This window comes from Aedes aegypti, chromosome 2 (genome assembly GCF_002204515.2).
Source record: "Aedes aegypti strain LVP_AGWG chromosome 2, AaegL5.0 Primary Assembly, whole genome shotgun sequence".
NCBI lineage: Eukaryota > Metazoa > Arthropoda > Insecta > Diptera > Culicidae > Aedes > Aedes aegypti.
Genome location: NC_035108.1, coordinates 57,204,295 through 57,231,445, shown reverse-complemented (window position 1 = coordinate 57,231,445; position 27,151 = coordinate 57,204,295). Strand labels below are relative to the sequence as shown.

At 36.2% G+C, this 27,151-nt stretch overlaps 2 protein-coding genes across 4 annotated transcripts in view; both read left to right on the top strand.

The window, feature by feature from the left end:
* LOC5570087 (myb-like protein Q) overlaps window positions 1–27,151 on the top strand; it is a 476,649-nt gene that overhangs the window by 296,572 nt on the left and 152,926 nt on the right. The gene's annotated exons all lie outside the window — the stretch shown is intronic.
* On the top strand, window positions 166–26,598 carry LOC5570086. 2 transcript variants are annotated; one of them, XM_021840896.1, is made up of 5 exons: window positions 166–563; window positions 14,643–14,897; window positions 25,261–26,042; window positions 26,116–26,348; window positions 26,422–26,598. In XM_021840896.1, exons 1-3 carry the CDS (start codon window positions 380–382, stop codon window positions 25,425–25,427), a joined length of 606 nt encoding a protein of 201 aa, XP_021696588.1. In that variant the 5' UTR covers window positions 166–379; the 3' UTR covers window positions 25,428–26,042; window positions 26,116–26,348; window positions 26,422–26,598. The 2 variants fall into 2 exon arrangements, with proteins under 2 accessions (XP_021696588.1, XP_001653073.1); XM_001653023.2 differs by having other exon boundaries at window positions 26,116–26,352.

Sequence of the window (27,151 nt, the reverse complement as noted above, 5' to 3'; positions counted from 1 at the left end):
CCGCTACGGCTATCAGGGCCCCAAATTTCAAACATGCTATGGGGAACCAAAACCCTAGTTTGGGGATGGCCATAAAACTTTGCTCCACCCCCTTATCTACGCCAATGTTCACTCGGCAGCTTAGCACTACAATCCGCCGTGCACGTCGCGCACTGCCGCCAAGCTGTCCAACGGCAGTAAAAATCAGGCGAAGATCGTTTGAGGATCATATGCTGGGGCATCCTCTGCCAGGCAGTCCGCAGTTGAATTCAGAACAAATCGGAACGTGTGATGATCTCTTAGCAAGTCGTAAAGAAAGTGCACATATCTCGACCGCACATACTAAAAATTTGTCATTCGTGAATTTGGGGAGTTTGAACAGTGGATCAACGTCAAGATCATGGAACGGATCTTCAGTGGATATATCAAAGCGCACGGATACGCGATCGCTGTGTGCTCCCTCATGTTTGGGTGCATCTTCGCCTTGAATGTGGTCCACGTGGGAAATTTTCCACAAACTGGTAGAATCTTCGGAAACGACGATCAGGGCGAGGACGGCGCCAGCAGCAGCAGTAGTGACATTGGTGAGCTATTTTTAAATCCATCCCAATCACAGCATAATGGCCTCTTAGAGTGTGTGGTACGTGACTTAAGGAGAGGACAAAGACTACGGCGACGACGACCACCATGACGGTGTTTATGTTGACACCTGTTTTCGAAATTGGCCGCCTCTAGAGTGTATTTACTTTGAAAACAAATAATGCTTTTCATGGTATGTCTGTGACCGTTATTAACGAAAGAAAATGACCATCTCAGAGACCATTTGAAAGATATGGTGTCCTAGCATCTTTTTCGTGAGTTTGAACATGTGTTATCGAGGCAAATGAAAATAATAGTGATTTTCAAATTTAGAGCTAGTAATATTTTGATTGTTGAAAAAAATCCCGTACGTTATATTCAACAAATCAAATAACCATCAGGTTGTACTCAATATTTTATTCTATAAGCATATTATCTGAGAGTATGAATACTTTTCATAAAGGAAATTGGAAGTTACAGTGGTTCGTGTATTTAACGTAATTTGCGAGTGGGTTCACTCTGGGGCCTAAGAATTGTATCGAAAAGAAATAAGCTACACCCCAGATGCTTTTTCTTCAAGCGAAGTGCATCTTTTTGTACCATCATTTTTGGTAAACCTTCAGTATTATGTACAATTTAAGGTGAAGATAAATCGACGACAAATCTCAAATTTTCAAGAACACAAATCTGGAGAACGTCCGTTTTAGCTGAAAACTTGATCGATTGGTGATGGTGGTGAAGTTTTCATCTTACATGACTGATCGGCTCTCCAGATTTGTCCTTTTAAATATTTGAGGTTTGGATTCGATTCATGGTCACCTTAAGACCAGGGAAAAAAAAATTAAATAGATTTGTTGTATTGAGATTAAGATTTGCCCACAATTTAAATTTGTACAAAATGTGAATTTGGAGACATTTTCGGGCAATTGTCCCGTAGGCAATGAGGCTGGTATAAAAACTTCAAATTGCTTGTTCATATGTCAATATTTTTCTAAGAAATTTTCAGGATTTCTTCACATTATGATTAAAATACATAAATTTTAAGCCATGTGGACATAGTTATTCCAAAACATCTCTGGGTCATAATACAGTTTGATTGTTTGGAAACGAAATTTTTTGTACAAATAGTGAACAATCTCGTGCTTTATGATAAAAAACGATGCACTAGGGATTGATAAGGGGCCTTCCTTAGCCGAGTGGTTAGAGTCCGCGGCTACAAAGCAAAGCCATGCTGAAGGTGTCTGGGTTCGATTCCCGGTCAGTCCAGGATCTTTTTGTAATGTAAATTTCCTTGACTTCCCTGGGAATAGAGTATCATCGTACTTGCCACACAAAATACGAATGCAAAAATGGCACCTTTGGCAAAGGAAGCTCTCAGCTAATAACTGTGGAAGTGCTCATAAGAACACTACGCTGAGAAGCAGGCTCTGTCCAAGTGAGGACGTAAATGCCAAAAAGAAGAAGAAGAATAAGAAGAAGGGATTGATAAATGTAAAAATAGCCTTGATTAATTCTAAGACCTCTCGCTTAACTTATGATCTCGTTATGAACACACACAACTTAATAATGCTACGATAAAGAGTAGATTTTCCTCTATCTTCCAGTGCATTATGGTCCAGAAAGCAGTTTTACGCGGAAAGATGCATTTTGAGCTTTAGAATGAAACAGTAGACGAACATAATCTTCTACAAAGTTGTTTGTATTAGTAAGGCTCTTTGTTTGGTGTTATTGAATATATTATATTGTATATGCTTCAGCAAAGTTGTAGACCATTCAATCTGAAGCAACTTTGCTGAAAAAAGTTTTTTTGTATCTCTTAAATTGACCGATCAAGAGCTTTTTTCCTACGGTGACATAGGGTAGGCCGAGCATAATTGGTTTTCTGGCTCTAGCGTTTTCAATTCTAATATCTCATCAAAGTAGTCAATGAAACACTTTTGGAGCTTTGAAAAAATGCGTGATTTGGTGAGTGAAGAAACTCGCTATCTCCTTCCGTTTGGGAGTTATTGTTGTTTTTCTCTCAAAAACATGCCTACTTTGATTGTGAATATCTCTGATTGGGGCAAACATAAAAAATATCTTTTGACGGCATTTAAAAGACAAAATAAAATTGTGTATTAAAAAATAATGATGTGTTATTTGTGTAACTCTAATAAATTGCTTTGAAAAACAAAACGCATCTTTCCGTGTAAAACTGACAAAATGCATCTTTCCGCGTAAAACTGGACCACTGTGCAGTGGTGATAGTTTTTTATCTTGGTCCATTGATTTCCTTTAACCTTCTCTTTTCCATGGTAGCTTCAGAGCTCCACTGATTTTCGACGAACTTGAGACAAACCGAAAAAAAACTAGAATATGATTCTATACTCCTTAAAATAATCCAAAAATCAGCTAACATTTTCAATGGTAAAACTATTGATAAACAATTAATTTACTATTGAAAAAAACAACTAATTTTTTTAAACCGATTTCGAAAAAAATAGACAATTTGCAACGTTGCTTTTTGCAAAATGCTTTTTTCGTAAATAAATAGTAGATCAAAATAGTGGGAAAAAGAGGGTTAAACAACAAGCTACATACTCGGTTACCTATGATTTTCAGGACGAGATTATAACTTATTATTTACATGACTTAATAATTGTAGAAATAGAATTTTAAGTGAACATTGTATTATAATTTCAACATAACATACAATTGAAATTAAAAAATTGTGTAGTGCATAAGTGTTACAAGAAAATTTTATTTTATGTTATGAAAATATGTAAAAATTATCATAGTGTCCGGCAATTGGAAGCAAAACGGTACCTTGATATAACTATACATAATATCATAGATTTTTTGGAAAATAATGCAGCTCTTCGATTACAGAGTCTTAAAACAGCTTTAATTACTGATAATAAATCTTCGAGCTGTTTGGTAGAATACCTATAAGTAGATAAAAAACCGAATTTAGTACTATACCATTTAATTCCACTAGAGTTTGTATCCTTTGACAGATACGCGTATTTCGACCTCAACTGTAAGGCCGTCTTCAGTGTCGTGTACTAAATTCGACTTAAATTAAATTAAACGAATTAAATGGTATAGTACTAAATTCGGTTTTTTATCTACTTTTAATTACTGCTTTAAAGCCTTAAAAATCCGACAAGGCATTTTCAAATAGCTGTCCTTTCATCAATTTCCATTCCAAACCACCATCATTTGACTTCAAAAAGGTACCAGTTAATTGACATAAATGGACAATAATGAAGTCAGGACCATGCCAGATGTACCAAATTCGGGAAATACTTTTTTAGTTAATGCTAAACACCGATGTTTTTATGTAAAACGTAAGATAATGATCGATTGTCATCATTTAAACATAATTTGAATTTGTGGACCGTTCAGGATCAACGTAGCCGGTTCCGCCAGGGGGACATTTCCGGTTTATGTCCAAAACAAACCGTGCGACATCTCAATCTTCATGAATTGACATGTAGAACATGTCAGTTAGAGAAGAAATAAAAACTCGGTTCAAACAGATGTGGCCATTCCAGAACTCCTGGTACAGGTTCCACGAGGGCCTCTTTGGGGACATTTCCATTTCATGTCCAAAGCATACCGTGCGACATCTCAATATTCGTGAATTCGAAAGAACACGCTAATAAAGGAAGAATTAGTTGAATATCAATAGATTTGGCCATTCCAGAGCTCCTGGTACAGGTTCTGCCAGGGCCTCTTTGGCGACATTTCCGTTTTTTGTCCAAAACATATCGTGCGATGTTTCAATCTTCATGAATTCGAGAGACCTTGCCTATAAATGAAGAATAAACTCGGTAAAAACAGGTGTGTCCACTTTAGGGTTACCATATTTGCTCTCACCGGAAAGAGTACATTTTTTCAATACTGTAAAAGAGTACTAAAAAGTACACTTAGCCAATCATAAAAAATCAAAAATGAACTTTCTACACAATATTGTTTATTTTTTTTTATTTAGATCATATTTTTCTTCATTTTAAAGCCGTTGGACTTGTTTTTCGTTTAAACTATGCAAATAATTAACAGATTCATAATCACAGTCACTTTCACTACATTTTAATCACAGTTAAGTTTGTCAGGGAGACACTATTCTCAACTTCTTATTACAATTTTTACAAAATTTAACCTTAGAATTTCACAAATTCGGTGATATGCTTGATTTCTTCATTGGCTGTAAAAAAAAAACAATATACAATCTCAAGTCAGATCAGGCACTTATACAGACAACAAAACGCGGCCTCTAAATCCTTGAAGAAGGCGAAATATACGCCGAAACGTCGGAAAGTTGAAGAAAAGCTTGTTTTAGCTGCTCAAAGACTTGTAGAGCCAATAAAACCCAGAAAGAAATAAGCCATCACAGTCGATAGCAACCACGAAAAAGTCTGTAAATTGATTTATTTAATCATATTTTTAGAACGTTTTATACAGCAATGACCCGATTTTGTCAGCCCCCGATATTCAGAGCCGTAGTGTGGCCTCATGGCGCCCTTGGCGAACCGCCATTAGAACGCCCCTCATTCAAAGCACATTTTGCTGTATTGCTTAGTTTAAGTAAAACATTTCAGATCACTAAAGAGACTTCTGTATAAATAACCTATCAATCGAAATTCTGAAGAATGAGCCATGATAAAGCTCAAGTAAACTTAAAAAAGAATGAATTGAACATTGACTTCTTCAAGAATTTATTTGTTTTTTCTTTTTTCATCAAAAGATAGACTGTCAGCCAGAGTTTGGTTCATCCCTGTATGAACAGCAAGAAGGCATACAAAATGTTTCAAGTAACTTTTGAGATGAAGATGGATCGAAGCCAAATCTCAAATTTTGAATAGCACAAATCTGAGTCTTTTTTATAGTCTGATTTTTTTTTCGATTAGTCACCACCACCTGGTCACCAATCGATCATGTTTTGTCTGGTTCCCAAGACTTATGCTCATTAAAATATGCGATGTGGTTTCGTTTCATCTTCACCTTAAAAAACTATCTGTTATCTCGGAGCTTTTAGAAAATGTTTCACACAAATTGCTATCGAAGTTATCGTTTATATGACCATATATTAATTTCAAGGAACTTTTGAATTTACTGCTCAAAAACATTGTTAATGTTTCATTTAAATGCATTATCTTAGGGATGGCACACAAATTATGTCACGCAAAATTTTAACTTTTAAGACCCCCCTCTTCCCTTTAAAACACTTTTTGTATGGGCCCTCCGAAAATTTTGTAAGGCTTGTCATGCTTGGCTTGACCCCCTTCCCCCCTTGGACCGTGACGTAATTTGTGCATGACCCCTTAAATATAGTATTTTAGACATTGCTGATACATTTATTTATGCATAGGTTTTAATACATTTAATGGACAATATATCAAAACGAAACCCTTCGATTTTTATTAGTTATGTTTTTTACTTAAAACAACTCAAGAATATGTTCATTGAATTTTTTGATCGATTCCCTCGATAATAAAAAATAAAACGTTTTCCCGAAAAGAATTTATGTGAAAATGAAATATTTAAAGAGATCAAGAGGAAATTTCTAAAGAAATTTTGTCAAGATATCCTCTAGAACTTTCATTTAAAAATCGTAAAATAGAAGTAAGCAAGTGTTGTCACTAATCAATGAAAATTTCTGAGCAAACAATAACATTTTCCTAAAATCATTCCAGAACATTTTTTGGACAAGTACTTCAATTTATCTAAATAATATCCAAATTCATTTTTTTTTCACTTATGTTCTTATTTCAATTCCAAATTAGGATAAAATCAAACCTTTTGCAAAGAATCCATGAGAATTTGGTGCGTGGTCCCATGAGAACATCATCAATTAATGTCGTAATATGCTGGTAAACCTGTCCATAGCTTTCTGTGGAACTCGGGAAATAGTTGTGTGAGATTCCTTCAGAACCTAAGTGACCACTAATCACTTAACGCTTCAAAACGGTGATACAGTGCTAGTGCAGAGCTTATGTATCGTTCAATAGGTAAAGATTAGCACTGTATGCCCAATTTGGCAAAATATAGGAAATCACATGCTTATTCAAAACCTGTAAATAGTTCAATGGAATACTCATATATTAACTATCAATGGTTAGAAAATACACATTCGCTTTATGGATATTTTAAATTATTCGATTTTTAAATATATATTTTTCAGGTTTACCATGCATAAGCTGATTTATAATTGAACTCTGTATCAAACTATTTTCGAAATTCCTCAATAAATTATGATTGGAAATTCTGAAAATTACTGAAATGAATTTTCAATTTACGAATTATTTAATATCTACTGAAATGATTTGAACAAATTTTAACGTTCAAGAATACGTCATCGCAATCAGCGTCATCATAAAAATTACAAAATCAGTTTTTCCGCTCAAAACTGAAAATTATTCGCTTAAAATATGTTCCTATTGTTTCGCTTGGAGAATAGAATACAGTGAATATATTTTTATGCAATCTTTGTTGATTTTGAACGAAAAAACTGCTTTCAATAATTCCAAAATTGATGACGGATCCTGCAACCCTCATGAACTCAAGCCAGAGTTTTTGTCTTGTTCATGTCTAGGATTTTTTTTTTCTAGAAACTGTTACTTCAACTTACTAAATATATGGATGTATCTGCAAAAATATTAACAGATGTGTCATGCATTTTGGCGCCCTCTTAAGGCTAGCACCCTTGGCGGATGCCAACCTGGCCAACCGCAAGCTACGGCACTGCCGATATTGTCTACCCCCGATTTTATCTACTCCAGATTTAAGCACTCTTTTTGACCTGATTTTGTCTGCTCCGATTGTAGCATCCTTTTTGCCCGATTAGGTCATTAGGTGCATAAAGTCAATTATGACATTGGCCACGTATATATACAATCATCTAATGACCGAAATTTTGAAATGTGAAATTTATAATAATTATCCAAGAAACTGATCAATGTTACGGTACATAGAAAATGCAAGTAAAAAAAATGTTTTTTATGAACAATTTCATAAAACTAAGTCTTTAAGTTAAAATTAAACTAAGAATCACTCGAAAATTGTTTTCCCGATTTTGTCAACCATAAATGCAGCATGGGGCTGTAATTGTACAAACTTTTAGAATTAATATTGCCTTCGTAATAAGATTAGAAAAAGAATCTTTTTATAATATTCACAAATTTGTTAGTAAGGAATAAGAAGAACTGAGAAGAGTGAACTTTTAAACTAGAGATCTGAAAAAAAAACCTCAAGTATTACCTTTAATTTAAGTGAAAAATTGATACTTAACTGATTAAACTATTACTTTTGTGTTTTGAAACTATGTTTCAGGCTGGAAGCCGTTAATTCCCACAGCTTTGTTCAACAATTGCATTGCTGAAACGAAGTTTCTTGAAAAAGTACTTGAACAAAAACTGTCTCAAATAAGCCTAATTATTCGAAATTTCTTTACAATTTTAAACTTAATAATTAATAGTTAGTTGATTAATTATCAATTACTATACTATTAGTTAAGAACATTCAATTAGACTCAAAAAGTCCGTTGAATTGAACACCAATAATAATTGTTTTATCTTTAGATCACAGATACGGAGAGGCAACTGTATTGAGTGAGATAAATGAGCGTATAGATTATTTCTTATCTTATCATTCCTAAGATAATCGCACAAACTCGATTCAGCCAGTACTTGGCAAAAATAAGAAATAAGTTTTTCTGGTTTCTTAAATTGTTTTTAATTCTTCGTTAGTATCATTCCAAACATTACATTCATTTTTGGTTTCTCTACTGGTTATTCGATTTTTTCAGCAATCGTGAGTATTATCTGGAAAAGAGTACAGTTGAGCCCATTTTGCAAAAAAGAATAGTGCAGAATATTTTAAGGCAAAAAAGAGTACATGTACTCTAAAAAGAGTACGTCTGGTAACTCTAGTCCACTTCAGAGCTCATATAGTTGAGACGTCTGTGAAGGCTTTACAAATGTTTCAAGTCAAGGTTTCGAGACAAAACGTCAAAAACATAACGTCAAAAGCAAAACATCTGATGCCAACACATAAACGAAAGGAATATTTGAATATTAAAATAGGCTTTTTCATTAGTTATTCGCGATTCTCCATCAAGGAAAATAAGTAAGTAGAAAGATATATGATCTTTACTCTATTATTATTGATTGAAAATCGCGAATAACTAATGAAAATGGCCTATTTTAATATATGAATTATATTGTTTGCATGAAACTCGAATAATTTCTAGAGCAAGAAACTTCTAGAGAAATTATCCATATAATCATTATGGTTCAGAATAATTTCGATTTTCTTATTGTATCATCAGAACGTATTTATTTTGACAAAACAAACAAAATATTTAAAATTATTTAGTTTTTTTAAATTTTTCCAAATGGTTCATTACAACTTCTTCATAGCACATTTTTCTCTAACATCAACAGTTTCGGAGGTAAAATTTTTCAAATAAGTTGCAGGAAAAAAAAAATTATAGGCCATTTTTGAAAGTTATTCTCGAGTCAAAATGATCGATTTTTCTATGGAAAACACATATTGTATCATACTCAAAACATGTGCAAAATTTACTGCAAATCGAAAATGGTCGAGTTCTGTGACTGACCGATTTGACATGGAATTCGTCTGTTAGAAAAACACATGTAGGAATCCTCTAGGAAATCAATGAATGGTTTTTTCAAAATATCAACGGCCAACCCTGTAAATGTTCTGGGATAAATTTCCGTGAGTATTCCTGGAAGTAGTTCATTAGGGATCGCAGCAAGCCGCGACCGCGAACGGACGTTTTAAAAAATCTTGCTGCTATTTTTCTCGCGCTTGTCAGTTTTTGATCCGGCTGAAATAAAAAAGTTATGGCTGGTTGGAGCTAAAATCGTTAGCAATTTTACACTAAAAACGTAAAATTTTGTTCGAAACGTGGAGTGATAGAGCTGTTTTCGGAACAGAATTGTGTTGTAGTGTGCCAAACGTCCGAAGCTTCGCTGTTCGTGGGAAACCAAATACCCTCAGTTTAACCGGAAGCGTCGTCTTTAACAACTGATATCTAGTTGGAAAATTTTGTGAGTTTGTTCCTTTTTTTTTCGGCATTCAGTTGCAATTGCAATAGCAATTTTGGTAGGGTAAGTGTTCCCTTAGTTGTGAGTGTTCCTATAGTTGCGGTAGTGCCGTTTTCACTTATTTTAATGCATTAGCCACAGAACCGACACTGCCAATCGACGTTTTGGCTTGTTGATACACGGAATAGTTGAAAAGAGCGTTCGAATTGCTTCAAAACTGATGAAATATCACTCAAATTGCTAAAAATTTTCTTGCTTGTACCAATAGTTGCGGTAAAGTGTTCCTATAGTGGAGGATCCTATAAGAAAACAACGGATACCGCAACTATAGGAACACAAATTAAAAAAAATACCGCAACTAAAGGAACAGCGTACCAATAGTGGAGGTATTATTTTTCACTGACATGCCGTGGGTTACTGCGATGAAATCAGTTTTCTCATTAAGTCAATGGTCGTTACTTCCCGTTACAACATTAACATGTACATTAATTGCGCTTCTTGAATTTATGCGGTTAAATGAAGTTCAACCGTGCTTAGTACCTCCACTATTGGTACATCTACCCTAGCTACCACCGGAATGATTCGATTTTTGTTTTTTTTGTAATGTGAATCGTCAGTTCGCGGAATCTAAAGGTCCACTCCTGAAGTAGTGTTTCGTCATTCGATTCTATTGCTTCTTCTACGGAGAGCAGGAGACGGAATCGTGTTCGGTTTTGTTTTATACGGATAAGAATAAGCATTCATTCTAAATATTTCTCCAGCATTTTATCCAAGTATTCTACAGCATAAAATCCAAATATTACCCCTAAATTTTTCCAAATATTTCTTAAAATGTTTCTGAAAACATTTCCATGCAATCTTCAAAAGTATTTTCAAGTTTTTACTTCAGTTAATACTTCAGCAATTTTCCCAATTTTTTCTACACATTTTCTTTCGAGATTCTGTCAAATATTTTTCGAGAAAATCCTGCGAAATACTGTCCCGAGATTCGATTGTCGCAGCAAATTATCTATGCAATCTTCTGAAACTTCCCCGTTAGTCCAGGAGTTTTTTCAGGGATCGTTGTTTACTAAGCGTGACTTTAAAATTTTCACAGGTTTTATCAGAATTTCTTTTAAAATTACCTAACTTATATATTTTTCAGAAAAAAATTCTTGACTTTGCCCTGAAGAGAGTTCCTGAAAATAAAAACTTTCAAGACTTACTTTAAAAAATCTTATAGAATTAGTGGAGGAATTTCTATAGAAATCATAGAAGGAATCTCTGCAGCAATTGCTAAAGATATCTTCGCACATCTTATATCAATCCTAATAGACAATTTCATATGAAATCCCTAGAAATTCCTGAATGCGGTTCTGGAAAATTTATTGATTGAATTTTTGAAGATGTTTCAACCAGGAAACATGGGGGATGTCCCTGGGAAATCTATGGATAAATCACTGGATCAAATCTTGGAGGAGTTAGGAAAAATTGTTTGAAGAGTTTTAGAGGATTTTTTATGGTTTCCAAAATAAGGTTTGGAGAAATACCATTTCTGTAGTACTCGTTGGAAAATTCAGGCTGAAATCTTGAGGCATCCTAAGTAACATTTGTAGAGAAATAATATTCGTGGAGAAATTGCTTGGGAAATAAGGGCTAAATATACACCTTATGAAATTTCCGAAGTAATATCTGAACATACCTGAAATAATTTCTGAAATTCCTAGTGAAGATCATGAAAATGCACAAACAGTAATACGAGCAATAATACTTGTCGTGATATTACAAGGAAATTTCATAAAAAGTCTTAGATCTTATAGAAAAGTCTGCTTTGATGGTATGCAGAATCAAAATCAAACTCTTAGTTCCTGGCTCCTATTAGGTTTTGTTTTATTTTCTTGCTTCCTGTATGGTCTCATTTTGGCATCTTTTTGATTCTTTTAAAGTGTCTCTTTTACAGGCAACAGGTCTTTAATATCATATTTTGAAGATATTCAGTCGCAGCCTTGTAAAAACGGAGAGCTTTTTTAGTTTTGATGTACCCTTTGCGTTTGAGCCCCTTAAATATAGTAACTTCCAATTTTCAGTTTCGGAATCCATAAGATAATAGTAGTTTGCGCAACAAGTTGCAGAATGATGATTTATATAGCACGAGTCGTGTATTAATCGAACGAGGCTTTCCGAGTTGGATAATTACGACGAGTGCTGTAAAAATCGATTCTGCAACGAGTTGCGTACAACATTTTTTGCAATTTCGTAGAAGACCACTTGAGGGTACCTATTAGAAATCATTATTTTGCAATTTATGAAAATTGTTGTGTGATAACTCATTACGGAGCTCAAAATAGTTGCCTAATGAAAATGAGATGCGTTATAGTCATTAATCAAATAATTTCAGTTGCATAATTAGTATTACGGTACTGCATTATTCAGTGCAGGCAAGTAGGCCGTGACAGGTTGGAGTGATGAAAAACACCCTTATACGGTGAGAAATCGCAAACAAAATTCTAAGCTTCACTGTGCACAAAATATTTTCCAACGTTTGTCCTGCCCATGGCTTCAAACGTGGACGTGCCTCTTAAATGAAAAAGAGTTTTAACTGGGCTTTGAGAAATATATCGAAAAGAAGTCACAAATATTTAAGACATTCTCAAAAGTTGATTATTTTTTTATATTTTTTTTTTTAAATTACTAGTATCTGACGAAGAAAATCTTGCAATCCTCTAGAAAATTGAAATTGAAGTGTTGAAAAATGAATTAAATTTAGAGAAAAAAAAAAATGATTATATTGTTTAGCCCAATAAATACTCATAAGATAGTGAAAATAATATGTTCAAAAATCATTATCCATCATTCAAAAGCAAGTTAAAAGCAAAACGAAAAAGCGGATTTTCAAGGACCTCTTTTTTATATTCGGTTCAAACACGTTAATGGCAATATCGACTGATTGAAACGACACAACAAAAATTGATTTGAGAAGTTTTATACATAATTATGGAACAACGGGAGCAGAAAGTGCTACGTTATATTATTGTAGATGTATTTGGCAGACCTTAAAAAAAGATCATAAAAAGGGACCTCAAGAAACAAACCTTACTCCAATAAATGAGCTTTTTTGGAACAATAATTAAAAATTTCGAAACCTATGTTGGTCACAAAATAAACATATCTGTCGATGGAATAACCTCTTCTTCTTTTTTCGTTTGATATTTTTTCACTTTAAATTATCAAATATTTAGAAGACACTTAAAAATCCCATTTTGTGCTAGCTTTTTTTTCTAATACTAGATTGATCTTTTTGTATTAAGATATATTGAGACTGCACATTTTTTAATATGTTTTGGGTTTCTTCACTAATAAGTGACAAAATGAAGACAAGTTGCATAATGATTACTTTTTCAGCAAAAAGTACATTTTACACTTCCCTTACTCATTCTTTTTTCAATGATAGATCAGGTTAGACGCCGTATACAATTTTTAGCCATATTATAAGTAATTCATGTGTTGAATTGTCTATAATTACGTATACAGGAACTAACCCATAAAGCTCACCAGCCTTTTTTGTAGTAAAGTTACATATTCTACTGCCTTTTCTACGTCCTATTTCAACTAAAAATCCCTCACAGTCAATTGGCTTCTGATCCTACATCCGAATTATTCAATTCGGTTCGTCAAACGGGTGTAGAATCAGAACCTAGCTGGCTAACTGCCAAAACAGTGTTGAAAAGTGTTACTTTTCTATACGGATATAAGTGCTGAAAAGAAGCACTTATCAGCACTGTTTCTTTCGGTAGGAAAAGTAGGCCGTTATGTTGTCCATTCTCTTGATGATTTGCAAGGGAATTGCAAAAAAGATCAACTGTGCTCGGAGATTTTGGATGTTTGCGACTGCTTTTCGATACACTCTTTAAACATTATTATTATTTGCCCAAAACAAAAACCCTTAAAATGAGATTAGAATTCAAATCCTCACAGTTATAGATGATAGTGCAAAATTGTTTTTATATTTCCTGAAAATGTGTGTATGCTCTGTCATTTGAATTTAAGGTAATAATCTGATGCAAACGAGTTTTGATCTTTGGTTTTATTTCTTCAAAGTCTGATTTGAAAGCAAGTTATTGTTCTTTGGAAAAGATTTAGAAACACTAATTATTTTTACTTTTCTCCGATTTAATATTGTAGTGTTTCCAGAAGATACGCTCAAATATTATGTGTTTTTAATGTCGTGTGCAAACATTATGACAAGTGAAATATGAACCTGATAATGATGATTAATTTGTGTATGGATGGCACAGTGGTCACATTATTACGGGCCACCCACTATTATTGTTGGAAGAGAGTGACTAATAATCGTGACTAGGTGACCCATAATGGAGTGAGCCGTATTAATGATGCAATGTACAGGATTTCTATTGAATATAGTCCTAAAATGTTTAATGAAACCTTGTTTTTATTCAATATAATGAAAAAGCATGTTCTTGCAACTACTTTACCAATTTTTCCTGCTCAAATAACGGCTATATCATATTTAAACCTTAATTTAAAAAATGGGTCCAAATATGAACCTTGACACTTTTGATCATGTTTGACTTTCACTTAGTCGACGAAAACGCCACATGGGTTAATCGTTTTAGAACGAGGGTTTTTCCTATCTGACATTTCGGAAGGCACACGGAAAACAAAATACACTCGAAATTTGAGTTTAAACCAAGGGGTGTTGCAAAGTCTCAAAACAATAAAAAAAGGTTTTTAGGACTTAAACCAACGAAAAACATTGATAATTTAAGTAAAAACGTGTTTCTGGTCTAAACTTGAGCGTTTGGTACTTAAATAAGGGACATGGCTTTAGGATCCTGTTCATATATTCCTTGACGATTTTAGATTCATAATTACTATCATTAGCAACGATGATACATTTTCAAACTCACGAGAAAGATGTTAGGATAGTATAACTCTCGAATGGTGGGTTCACAACAGATGACCATTTTTTTTCCCTGAATTACGACTTCAGCCACGCCGCGCTCATTGTATTAACCTCATTCCCCTTATTAGATGTCGATCGGATAAGCACCGGCCAAACCTACTTCCGAATGCATCCGATGGGTCAGTTGGTTTTCTCGTTGGCCTGGGTGCTGACGGGGACGATCTTCCTGGTGGGACTGCTGTTCGAGAAGAAGAAGACCATACTGCCCTTTGCCAGCGTTTTCACCATCGATTGGAGCGTCATTCTGATCCGACATCTGACCGCTCTGGAGCAGAGAAGTTTCCAGGAGGTGGTCCTTTCGTCCGGTACTGCAGTATTAGTGGGTGAGCATTATGACTTGGAATTTTGGGTGATGATGATCGGAAACAAAATCGTTGCATGGACGTAACGTCAGAAAATCGAAACCGTTCGGTGGGGAACCAAACAAAACCGTTGATAACAAGAGCAATTAATCGACGATCGAGAAGCGAGCAAACGCATTAGAAAGTTCAAGATGTGCGTATAATCAGTAATATGTCCATTGCGTCAGCATTGTCTTTATCTGTAAGCTAAATACATTGTTATAATGTTGTGTTTGTACATCTCTGATGTTGGTTTTTCTTTCAACCATAACTTTTTATTCTTTTGGAATAAAATGTTCTTCTCTTATTTTTGGCACTACGTCCTCAATGGGACAGAGTCTGCTTCTCAGCTTAGTGTTCAATGAGCACTTCCACAATTATTAACTGAGAGCTCTCTGTGCCAAAGTTGCCATTTTCGCATTCGAATATCGTGTGGCAGGTACGATGATATTCTAAGTCCAGATCCTCGACCGACCAGAAATCTCCCATACGAATATAATGCTACAAATTTTATCGATTCCAACGAAAATAACTCTGTTATGATGTGTCATACTAATACTGACTATCAAAGTTTCCAGCATTATCAGAGATAGAAATAAACTCTTCATAAAAATTGAGGTTTGTTCACATGTAAGTTTTTCAACTTTTTGAAACAATGATTGTCATGATTCACCAAAGGATTCATGTATTACATGGGTTCAGAAAATGATACACGCAAGAAAAATGTAGTTGTTACCAAAAATACAACGTCAAAAACGATTCCGTTTTGAAAATTTTTAAAAGTATTTTCAATTCAGCAAAATTGACGAATTACTATAAAAAATGTAGCATTTCCTTAGGAAATTGCCTACCTGTAGGCGTATCCCGCGGTCCAAGGTGTATTTAATTTTAAAATAATTTGGAAAGTATATGACTTTAATTTTCATATTTGGCTTCAGAGGCCATAATGTTATCAATTAAATAGATTTTCAATACTATCGATTATTTTTTACATGGGTGTTGGCGTAGGGCAATGATCGGCAACCCTGCTGCATCAGGATTATAAATGCGCCCGTCTATACTTTATGTACTAGATATATTTCAGTTGTCTGTCATATCATTCTAACTGTCATCCTCTAAAGAAAGCATTGATCAAACAACATTGTTGAAAGATTTTCCTGAATTTGTTAATATATTATTATAAATAGCTGCAGTCTAAAAATCACAAAAGGTTACTATACAATAATACAATTTATTAGCCAATTAGCCTACAAGGCCCACTGAAATAGTAAGTTAGATTGTATAAATAAAAATGGATAATAATGAATTTATAATTGTAGTTTTGAAGCGGAATATACGACTATCAAAATCAGACGACCTTTTATTTGTTGGTCAACAATGGGTAATCATCATTACCTAAATGTTATCAAAAAATAGCATGACACATTTTTTAAACATCCTTAGGACATTGGAAAAAAAACATAATACAAATTCAGCACCATAATTTCGGGTAAGATAGATCATTTTTCTGGTTTGTTTTCTATAATGTTGCCAATTTCAAACAAACGAGTTCAAGAAAACAAGTACCGTAAAACGGAGTATCTTTGATAATGCGAGTAACTTTGATAGTGCGTAACCCACCACATACTAAACGAAGTATAAAATTTCTGTTAATCAGTTAAGCAAAACGAATGCAAAACAAAATAATATTAGTAGGACACTTCATGTAAGAGTGGTTTTCATTTGAATCAAGAACATTTGAGGATTTGTATACGAATATTAAAAATTTATGCAATTTTAGCATTTTCGAAACGCTTACAAACAATCTGTTCTACGATCACTATTTGATGAAGTTTTGAATAGTTGGCCACTTATTTTTGACAGACTTATTAGCATGGAACTTGAATGCGGTCTCAAATCTCTTAGCGAAAAGCATTTTCACAAACTGGGACCATTTTTGTAATCTAAGTCAGAAATTTCCATATAACGTTAACCGCCTAGAGGTATGCAATATTCTACAAATGTAAATGCAGTAAATTATCACAACTTGATCAGTACGGTCGCGTGAGTTTGTTTACTTAAAACTCAAATCGAGTTATTTTTTCTTGAAAACGGTTGAAATTAATTGTGATTTTCACATCGTGAAGGTACTAGAGGTTTTCCTAAAAGTCAATAGTGTTATCCACCAAATCATAGACGCTAAAGTGAAGTTCTGTTGCAAATTGTGAACGTGTTTTGTTGACATAGAAGCCGCAGTACATCACTAGCACGGAACCCGTCGTGTTTGTGGTTTCCTTTTCGGCTGCATCTCGTCGAGAGCATTAAAAACATCCAATAGTATTGGTTAGTCACAACACGTCCTAGCCGGATGGATGGTCATTCCAGACCACCCCCTAGTGATCCACCGGACAGCAGTCGGTGCCCGGGATGGATGATTGTGATGACGAGCTACAACACACAATAGCACTGCAAATGAGAGTGAGAACAAGTGCAGCAAGTACTGAGGAAAATGAATTTCATCTCCCCACGGACCCTTTCGTGATTGGAAACGCGGTAATGCTAGCTGTTGGTCCAGCAAATGCTCAGAAAGTGACGGCATCAAAAGAGGTGCGTGGAACTCGTTACATTTTAAGGACCAACTCCAAAATGATCAGCGAACAGCTTCAAAAGATTACTGAACTGCCAGACAAAACTCCAGTTGAAATTGTTCCACATCCAACGCTCAACGTCGTTCAAGGGATAGTTTATGACTTGGATACGATCAACCACACCGAAGAATACATGTTGAGCAATTTGAGGGCACAGGGTATTTGTTCAGTTCGGCGCATCAAAAAACGTAAGGGAGAAGCATATCAGAATACACCGCTTTCTGTTTTGTCGTTTCAAGGATCTGTTCTACCACAACATGTGTACTTTGGACTTCTGCGCATCCCAGTGCGAATGTACCACCCCTCCCCAATGCTTTGCTTCAGATGTGCCAACTATGGACACACTAAGAAAAAATGTGATAACACCAAGTTCACTGAAGTTTGCCTCAACTGCTCCACTCAACATGATCACCCTGTCGGAGAAAACTGCCAAAACACTCCTTTTTGCAAAAATTGTCAGGAAGGTCATACTCCGATCTCGAAAGTTTGCCGCGTTTATCAAGAAGAGCAAGCTATCATCAAAACAAAGGTCGACCGTGGGCTATCCTATGGAGAAGCCCGTGCCAATTTCTGTGAAGCTAACAAGGCAATCACCTATGCCAACGTGCTTCAAAATCGTCTGCGTAATGATGAATCTGAAAAAGACAAAGTCATCAAAATGTTGCAACAAGAAGTGGAGTCATTACGGCAGGTAATTCTTGAACCTAAGCAAAAACGAGCGAACCCTAGCATCAGCGACAGCAATGTACCAACTCAATCTAGTGCTCCCTCTACTAGTAAATTACTACAACCCATCAAGAGTATTCCTGGTAAGACTCCTTCGGTGGCATTGTCACGCTTGAATTCCATTGAACAATGCCTTAAAACGTACACCGAAAACCAAGTACGAAGTTCTAATTCAAACCCGAATTTGGAATTGGAGCCGACGGACAGTATGGACTTCGAATCGAATAGAAATAACTAACGGAAAGGTAATAAAAACAAAACTGAACCGAAATCTCCTGAAAGATAGAAAGGTATCGCTTCAAGCTCTAAGAAGAAATAATGGCCCACGAAACCTTTTCTGAAGACAACGACCACGCTATTGACCCGGACTCGAATTTTGGACAACTGAGATACCTCTTTAAACAAAACTGCACAATGGACAACCAAACAACGATAACCCAGCGGTTCCAAATAGCAATCCTCATCGTCAGGAGCACAACGACCAGAGCAGTACCAACACTAACGAATCTCTGACAGCATCACCTATCGAATCGACTGGATCGCGAAGAATACTCATGCTTCAGTGGAATATCAGAGGTCTATGGGCTAATCATTCGGAGTTATCATACTTCGTTAGCCAGAAGAAGCCAATCTCTATAAATCTTCAAGAAATGAAAACCGCAAGCGTAGAGCGTGTTTTGAGAGGAGAATATGAATGGAAATTAGCTGATCACAACATACGAAATGGCCAAGGAATGGCTGGACTGGGGATTTTGAAAGAAGTTCCCCACCACTTCTATGCTTTCAATTCCAATATTTCCATGTGTGCTGCTCGGTTGCACAATCCGTATAACGTTACAGTGGTTGCATTTTATTTTCCAAATAACGCTCTTGACAAGGACATAATTGACGCAATGAATTTTTTAATGGCGACAACCGAACCTCCATATGTTATCGGAGGTGATGCCAATGCTGCTCACGAGGCTTGGGGTAGCTCTAAGGCGTCTCAGAGAGGACGGGCATTACTGTCATGGATTGTAGACAATGATATGGTTGTGCTTAATAACGGAACTCCTACTTTTCTCAGCGATGTCCATTGTACTTATTCAGCTATCGATATAACCATTGCTTCTAAGGGTGTAGCTTCTAAATACAACTGGGAAGTCATAGACGATACTATGGGAAGTGATCATTTTCCCATTATCACTTTTTCAAATGAAACAGTATCAAGACAAGGTTGCCGTAAACGGTGGCTCTATAAGGATGCAGACTGGAGGAAATTTGAACAATGTATCGACAAAATCTTACCAGTTGACATCGAAACTGACATCATGCACTTTGGTTCCACAATAACCAAGGCTGCTGATAGCTCAATATCCAAATCTTCTGGTAAAATTGGAAGAAAATCCGAAATATGGTGGACTGAGGAAGTAGCAAATGCAGTAAAAAGCCGACGTAAAATTCTCCGTGCAATGAAACGTCTAAATCCTGACGACCCCCGTAAAGAAAAAATGCGGAAAAGTTTTCAAACAGCTAGAGCCGAGGCGCGGAAAGTAATCGCCGAGGCTAAAAAAGTTTCATGGGATCTCTTTTGTCAAACGTTCTCGCCAACAACTAGTTCTGAACAAATTTGGGGTAACTTTAACCGGCTAAATGGTAAAAGAAAAGCAGGAGTTCGAACCATGATCATAGATAAAACCCACGTAACCAATTCAACTCAAATTGCAGAGCATTTTGCGGAGAATTTCGAGAGTATATCTAAGACAAATGATAAACATTGCAGCCAAGAATACGATCGAACACGGGATGATGCTGATATAGAACCCTCTGTGCTAGATGCGAATTTCACACTGGAAGAATTGTTGCGAGCTATTGATTCTGCTAAAGGTTATTCAGCGGGAGTTGATGATGTTGGCTATCCAATGATTAAGCATTTACCACTTCATGCAAAAATTAGTATGTTAAAAGCATACAATAAACTATGGAATGAAGGCATTTTTCCAGAAAAATGGAAAGAAGGAATAGTAATCCCTGTCCCGAAACCCGGTAAATCACTTCAACATGCGGACAGTTATCGCCCAATAACTCTTTTAAGTTGTATTGGGAAGATCTACGAACGACTCATCAATCACCGTCTTATAGTTCATCTGGAGGCTCATCAGCTGTTGAACCAAAATCAGCATGCATCTGGAAAGGGAACCGCAACATATTTTGCAGATTTAAATGAAATATTGACTGACGCTCTCCAAAGAAACCTACACTGCGAATGCGCTCTTCTAGATCTGAAGAAAGCCTATGACACTACATGGCGACCTCATATAGTTCAACGGATTCGAGAGATGGATCTTGGTATCAACTAGTGTTGGGCAAATTTGTCCAGAACATCGATGTTACTGAATCGATTCACATTTGAACTGTCAAATCGATTCACCGATTTAATCGAATCCTTTGCATCGATGTTTTTGAATCGATTCGAATCGGATGAAAATTGAAATTTATTAAGTTTGAAATGAGACCAAATGCATTTGTGTTCGATTTCAACACATTTCAATCAAATCAGTTTTGAAAATCAATCGAACCGATTTACTACTTCAAGGCTAGTTCAAAATGGGGTTTATTCTCCACAAACTTATTAAGAAATATTTAACGATTTCAATAAAATGAATCGAATCAAACAATCGAATGAAGAGAATCGATTCACCCGATTTTAGGTGCTCCAAACATCGATTCAAAAAATCGATAAATCGGAATGCAAACATCGATTTTCGGAACATCGATTCAAAATCGCCCAACGCTAGTATCAACATGACAAAAAGCATTGAGAGTTTTTTGAACAACAGATGCTTTCGTGTAAGTTTCGGTGGGGCACTGTCCTCATCAAAGATCCAAGAAAATGGTGTACCTCAGGGGTCGGTATTATCAGTTACGTTGTTTACTATTGTAATGGATACTGTGTTCAACATGATCCCACCAAACGTTACAGCGCTGATTTATGCGGATGACATATTGTTAATCACTGTTGGAAAAAAAGTCACCAGCACCAGAAAACAACTTGATTCGGCAGTTCAAGCTGTGTACGAATGGGCAAATAATATCCACTTTGAAATTTCAGCTCAAAGATCTTCGCTTCTTCACGTATGTAGAGCAAAGCACAGGAATTGGAAGAAACATAGAAAAGACGTTATAGTAAATGGGGAAATATACCAAATGTTAAAGTTGCGAGGATTCTTGGTATTTGGCTTGATAGTAGGGCAACCTTCAAGAAACATTTCAAAAACACTATCAACGCATTACAGAATCGTTTAAACTTCATCAGAGCAAAAGCTGCCCGTGCTCATAGAAGTGTAATTTGGAGAATAGCTAACGCAACTTGTATTTCGAAGCTGCTCTATGGAATAGAGCTTTTTGGACTAAGTTGCATAGAACCATATAAACCTGTATTCAATAGGTTGATTCGATTAGCCTCAGGAGCATTTAGGACATCGCCTTCTTTATCACTGGCCATAGAGAGTGGCCTACTTCCTTTTAAAGAAAGAGTCTCATTGGCATATATCCGAAGTTATTGCAAACTTGTAGAGAAAAGCCCTCAAATCCGACCAGCATTAGAAGAAAACATAGAGCAACTGTCTGTGACTCTTTTTGGAGAAAGTTTTCCAGCAATTAGTAAGCTTCATCGTTTCGGGTATCGGCCGTGGTACTATCCTCGGCCCAAAGTGGATTGGACAGTGAAAGCGAGATTTCAAGTTGGACAAGGTGCTCACAAAGCGCAGGCCATCGTAAATGAACTTCTCAACAGTAAATATATGCAGCATACAAAAATCTACACTGATGGATCAAAAGACGCGACAGCGGTTGGATGTGGAATAATCGGACTGAATTTTAAGATAGAAGGCCAACTTCCAAAATGCTGTTCTATTTTTTCTGCAGAAGCGGCTGCACTTGCAATCGCTGTATATCATGTTGGTAATGCACCAACGGTTATTTTAACGGACTCAGCTAGCTCTCTCTCTGCGCTTGATAAAGGAAACATCATGCATCCTTTTATTCAGGCTATTGAGACATACTCCGATGACAAACAAATAACTTTCTTATCGATACCGGGTCATTGCGCAATATCTGGAAACGAAGAAGCTGATCACGTTGCAAAGAAGGGAAGAACAAGTTTACCTGTTGAATATGAAGTACCAGCTATAGATGCAATCATGTGGACAAAAAATAAAATTAACAATCAGTTGCAAATAAGTTGGAATGAAAATACGGTTGATAATTTGGCATTAGTAAAACAAAATATTGGTAAATGGTGTGATCAAAAGAAAAAAAGTGATCAAAGAATTCTTACAAGGTGCAGGATAGGCCATACGCGATTGACTAAATGCCATTTATTCCAAAACAAAGACCCTGAAATTTGTGATAGTTGTATACTCCATTAGATGTAAAGCATATTTTACTAGAATGCAGAAAATTCGATGACATTAGAAACATAATAGGAATCAATTCAAATATCGCCATAGCTTTAGGAAATAACAAAAATGAAGAAGAGAAAATGTTAAAATATTTAAAGGATACAGGACTTTATAGTTTACTTTGAACAGAGCTTTAGATTAATAAGAGGCGGAAATTTAATGCCTCTATAAAAATAAAGCAACAAAAAATTTAAATGCATAACTTTATGAAACATGGATGAAATTGGATGCATCTGGAAGCATTCGACCACTAATTTGGTCTAGTTTCAGGAACTTGCTTGGCCATACAAATTGTCCACCAAACACCAGAAATGTTCTGGATTTTCCGAGGTCATATCTAAATGGCATTTTTTCTGTCGCTTGTATTTTTGTGCGGTCTGAACTTGTATAGATATCTAAAATTTTCCTAGAAACTAGAACTAATAGAAAGTTGAATATCGGTGGACGCATTAAGATTAGTTGGAAATCTTCAGAAATATTTCCGTAAAACTGGTTCCGGAAAACATGGTCAGTCATGTTTGTATCTACAGTCATATAAACATTATCCGGAGCTATATCCTAGAGGGCACCAAACTTCAAAATGTTGCTTCCTGCAGCATATTCAGAACTATTAGATGCACTAACCAATCTATAATAGGTTCCAGGTACCCTGGGGGATGTGGTCAATAAGAAATATATCTGGTACCTTATCAATTTCAAGATTTTCGAAGGTGATGCTCCTGGGAACTTTTCCAGAATCACCGGCTCTCAGACCACTGTATAGCAGGTGGTCATCTTCTGACTTGTCCACTTCTCTAGGGACCCCTGGGATCTACTATAGAGTGGTTATTACATTCTGTAATTCTGAAAAAGCTCCACATCCTCCAAGGGATATAGAACCTACTGTTCAGAGTTCATGGTAGACGGTGATTCTAAAACTGCTTCCGGAAGCATGAATATTGAATATTGAAGTTTGTTAGCCATATTGATATGATTCATGTGTGAAATTGGCCACTTCCATCGGGGTATCTCGATCCTACTATACAGTGGTCATGGCAGCCGGTTGTTCTGGAAGTGCTTTCGGAAGCATTATCTTCTAAAATCTTGATATTTGATACCCATATTGATGTAATTTTGGACATGTTTTGAATTGGCCACATCCCCAAGGGCACCTGGAACCTACTATAGAGTGGTCATGGTAGCCGGTGGTTCTGCAAATGCTTCCGGAATTACCACCTTAAATAATCTTTAAGTTTGATGCCCATATTGATATGATTCCGAGCATGTTTTTTATTGGTAACTTCCCCCAGAACCTGGAATCTACTACAGTCAGTGCAGATGCTTCAGAATACACTGCCGGAAGCATCATCTTGAAGTTTAATGCTCACTTGGACTAGCTCCGGATAATATATACATCATTGGAAATACAAACATGACTGGCCATGATTTCCATAACCATTTTTACGGAAATGGTCATATTTTTGAAGATTTTTAACGAATCGTAATGCGTACTCATGCTTTCAACTTCCTATTAGTTCTAGTTTCTAGGAAAATTGCAAACATATATACAAGTTCACACCGAACAAAAATACATGCGAAAGAAAAATTCCATTTGGACATGACCTCAGAAAATCCGGAACATCTCCAATACGTGGTCTCCATAATGCGTGGTCAAGCAAGTTCCTGACACTAGATCAAATTGTCCGTCGGCTGCTTCCAGATACATCCAATCTTAAAATTTTTTTACTGACCAAGCTGAGGGTTTTTTGCTTGAATCCCAGCGATCGAGGGTTTTTTCGTAGAAGTGTTTCCTCGACATCCCTGGATACAGAGTATCTTCGTACCTGTCACACGATATACACATGCATATATTGTCAATCGGCAAAGAAAGCGCTCAGTTCCTAACTGTGGACCTGAGAAGCAAGCCCTATCCTAGTTGGAACGTAACGCCAGAAAGAAGAGAGGAAGCTGAGGATCGTGGGTACAAATCCAGTCGTTCGTGGATTTTTCGCTGAACATTACTAAAGGACCTATGTAAATATAAGAGATTCTCTCCTCTCTCGCTCTCTTTCGATTATAACAGTGGAATATTAAAGCTTTTGAAAAGTTTTTCACTATACGTAGATCGAACAGCAATTTCCTTGACTAGCGTTTCATACAAAATACGAAACAGATGAGGTTAATGCGCGTCAGTTATTTATTGAAGAGAAAGTAAATAAAGAGAGCCTCTCAATGTTAGATAGGTCCTTTAGAAACGTTAAGCGAGATTTTTTCGTAATGGAAATGTTTTCTGCATAGAGTATTTTCAATCCTGCCATTCAAATGTATATATATAATCATTTATAAAGAAAGCTCTTAGTTAACAACGGTGGAAGTACTCATAAGAAACCCTAAGCAAAGAAGCAAAATATGTCCCAGTTCGAGCGTTACGCAATAAAAAACAAGACGCTTAACGAAAATCGATTAAATATTTGATCATCTAGGTTAGGTTGTTATATTCCGATCATCATCCGACCCAATAAAAGTTCCATCAACCTCTTGAACACAACTTATATTCCACATCTCTTGCAGTAATCCCTGTGTACGTAGGCTTCACTCTAGCCGCCCTACACCGATTGTTTGAGCAACGTTCCCGAGAACGAGCCCAGCTAGCCGAAGAGAACGGAGACTTAGAAAACGGCCGGAAACCGGTGAAATTCATACTTGGTGACGAATTTGACGATTCTTGGATCAGCTAGGCATCGAACGAAGATTACCTAATTGAATCGATAGTGGTAGCAACGCTTAGTATTAACATCCCTTCCAAGAACAGAAAACATGTGTCCTTTTTGTTTGTAAATATTATTCTTGTAAGAAAGGGGCAAAACAAATCAACCTATTGAACTGAATCGTACAAAACAGCGAGTATTCTTGATCATTGATTCGATCGGTCCCTATGGCTTGGAGTAAACATAATGATCATTAGGGGAGCGGCTGATCACCACCAAATGACGTGTTGTCGAAGCCTCTACCCAGTAGAATGAAAACTTGGTTGCATTATCTCGACGTGGTGAGGCGTTCCCCAATCGAAATTCAGCTTCGAACGGTTCGCAGCCTTATCAGTGTTGTTTATACGCTCATCGAAGATCATCCAAGTGAAGAAATATGCTGTTGTCAATTCAAACTCAGTCAATCCCCAGGGCTGGCGTAGAGAACATTGATCCTCGACAGAATGTACAAACCACTAGCGAGATACGTCAAATTCAATGGATATCTGATCTTCGTCTGCACGCTACTGATCGTGTTCTACGAAACGATATCGCTGACTCGGCAAACTCTGTACTATGAGCAAAACCAGCAAGTTCTGCAAGAATGTGCGTATTGGAAAGTCATTCTCCATGACTTGTGAACCGCTTTGAATGAAATCATTGCATCTTCCACTTGTAGACAACTTTATCAGGAGGCATTTGGTTGGACGATGGATTGCCGCAGTCGTTTGGTTGGTAGCCCTGGCGTCGTATTTTCTTGCGATGCAATGGAAAGATGCCGGATTTTTGAAGCCTGCCGAACTTCTCTTCTGGATCGATTTCCTAATGGTGCTCTTTGAGGATGTCATCCGAACGTGCAAGGGAGATGGTGACGAAAGGTTCATCAGGGACGAGCAATGTTTGGTCGTCTATGTGGGTGCGTTTTATATATTCCAAGTGGTTTAGTTGGTTGTACTAACTTGATAATTTATTCTTATTTTTTTAGTGATTGTGGTCTATGTGCTGTATACTATTAACATGTTGAAAACACTGTTCCAGAAGTCACACTTGGAGGTGAAGAGCAGGGAAAGCAAAATAAACTTAATCAAAAGCTTAGGATTTACAGTATGAAATCGGGAATTCGCGCCAAAATTGAAATATATTCGACTGATTTTTTTTTTCACATTGTGTTTTAATGATCGAATCTTAGCTTCATCCTTTCTACTGGAAAATAAATAAGACGGGGGAAAAAAAATTAGTCCTTCAAGATTTCGTTGTCAATGTTTTGGGAGCCTGGAAATTAAGGTTACGTTCTATAGCAGGGTCAAAACTCATTTTCGTAAACGTAAAAACTTTGAAAAATCCTCATATTTCTGCACTCTATCTCAATCCATTTTTTTATATTTTTGAAACAAGTACCGTAAAACGGGGTAACCTTGATAATGCGGGTAACTTTGATAGTGCGAGACCCAAAACATACTGAACGAAATAACGAAGTTTCTGTTAATCAGTTGAGAAAAACGAATGCAAAAATAAAAAATATGGCACTTCATGTCAAAGCTATTTTCATTGGAATCAAGTATATTCGGAAATTTATATGCAAATATTAAAATTTTTTAAAGGATTTTAGCATTTTTGAAACGCTCACAAACAATCTGTTCTACGAACACTATTTGATTAAGTCATAACAAGTTCGTCACTTATCCTTGACAGCCTTGTTATAGTAGAACATGAAT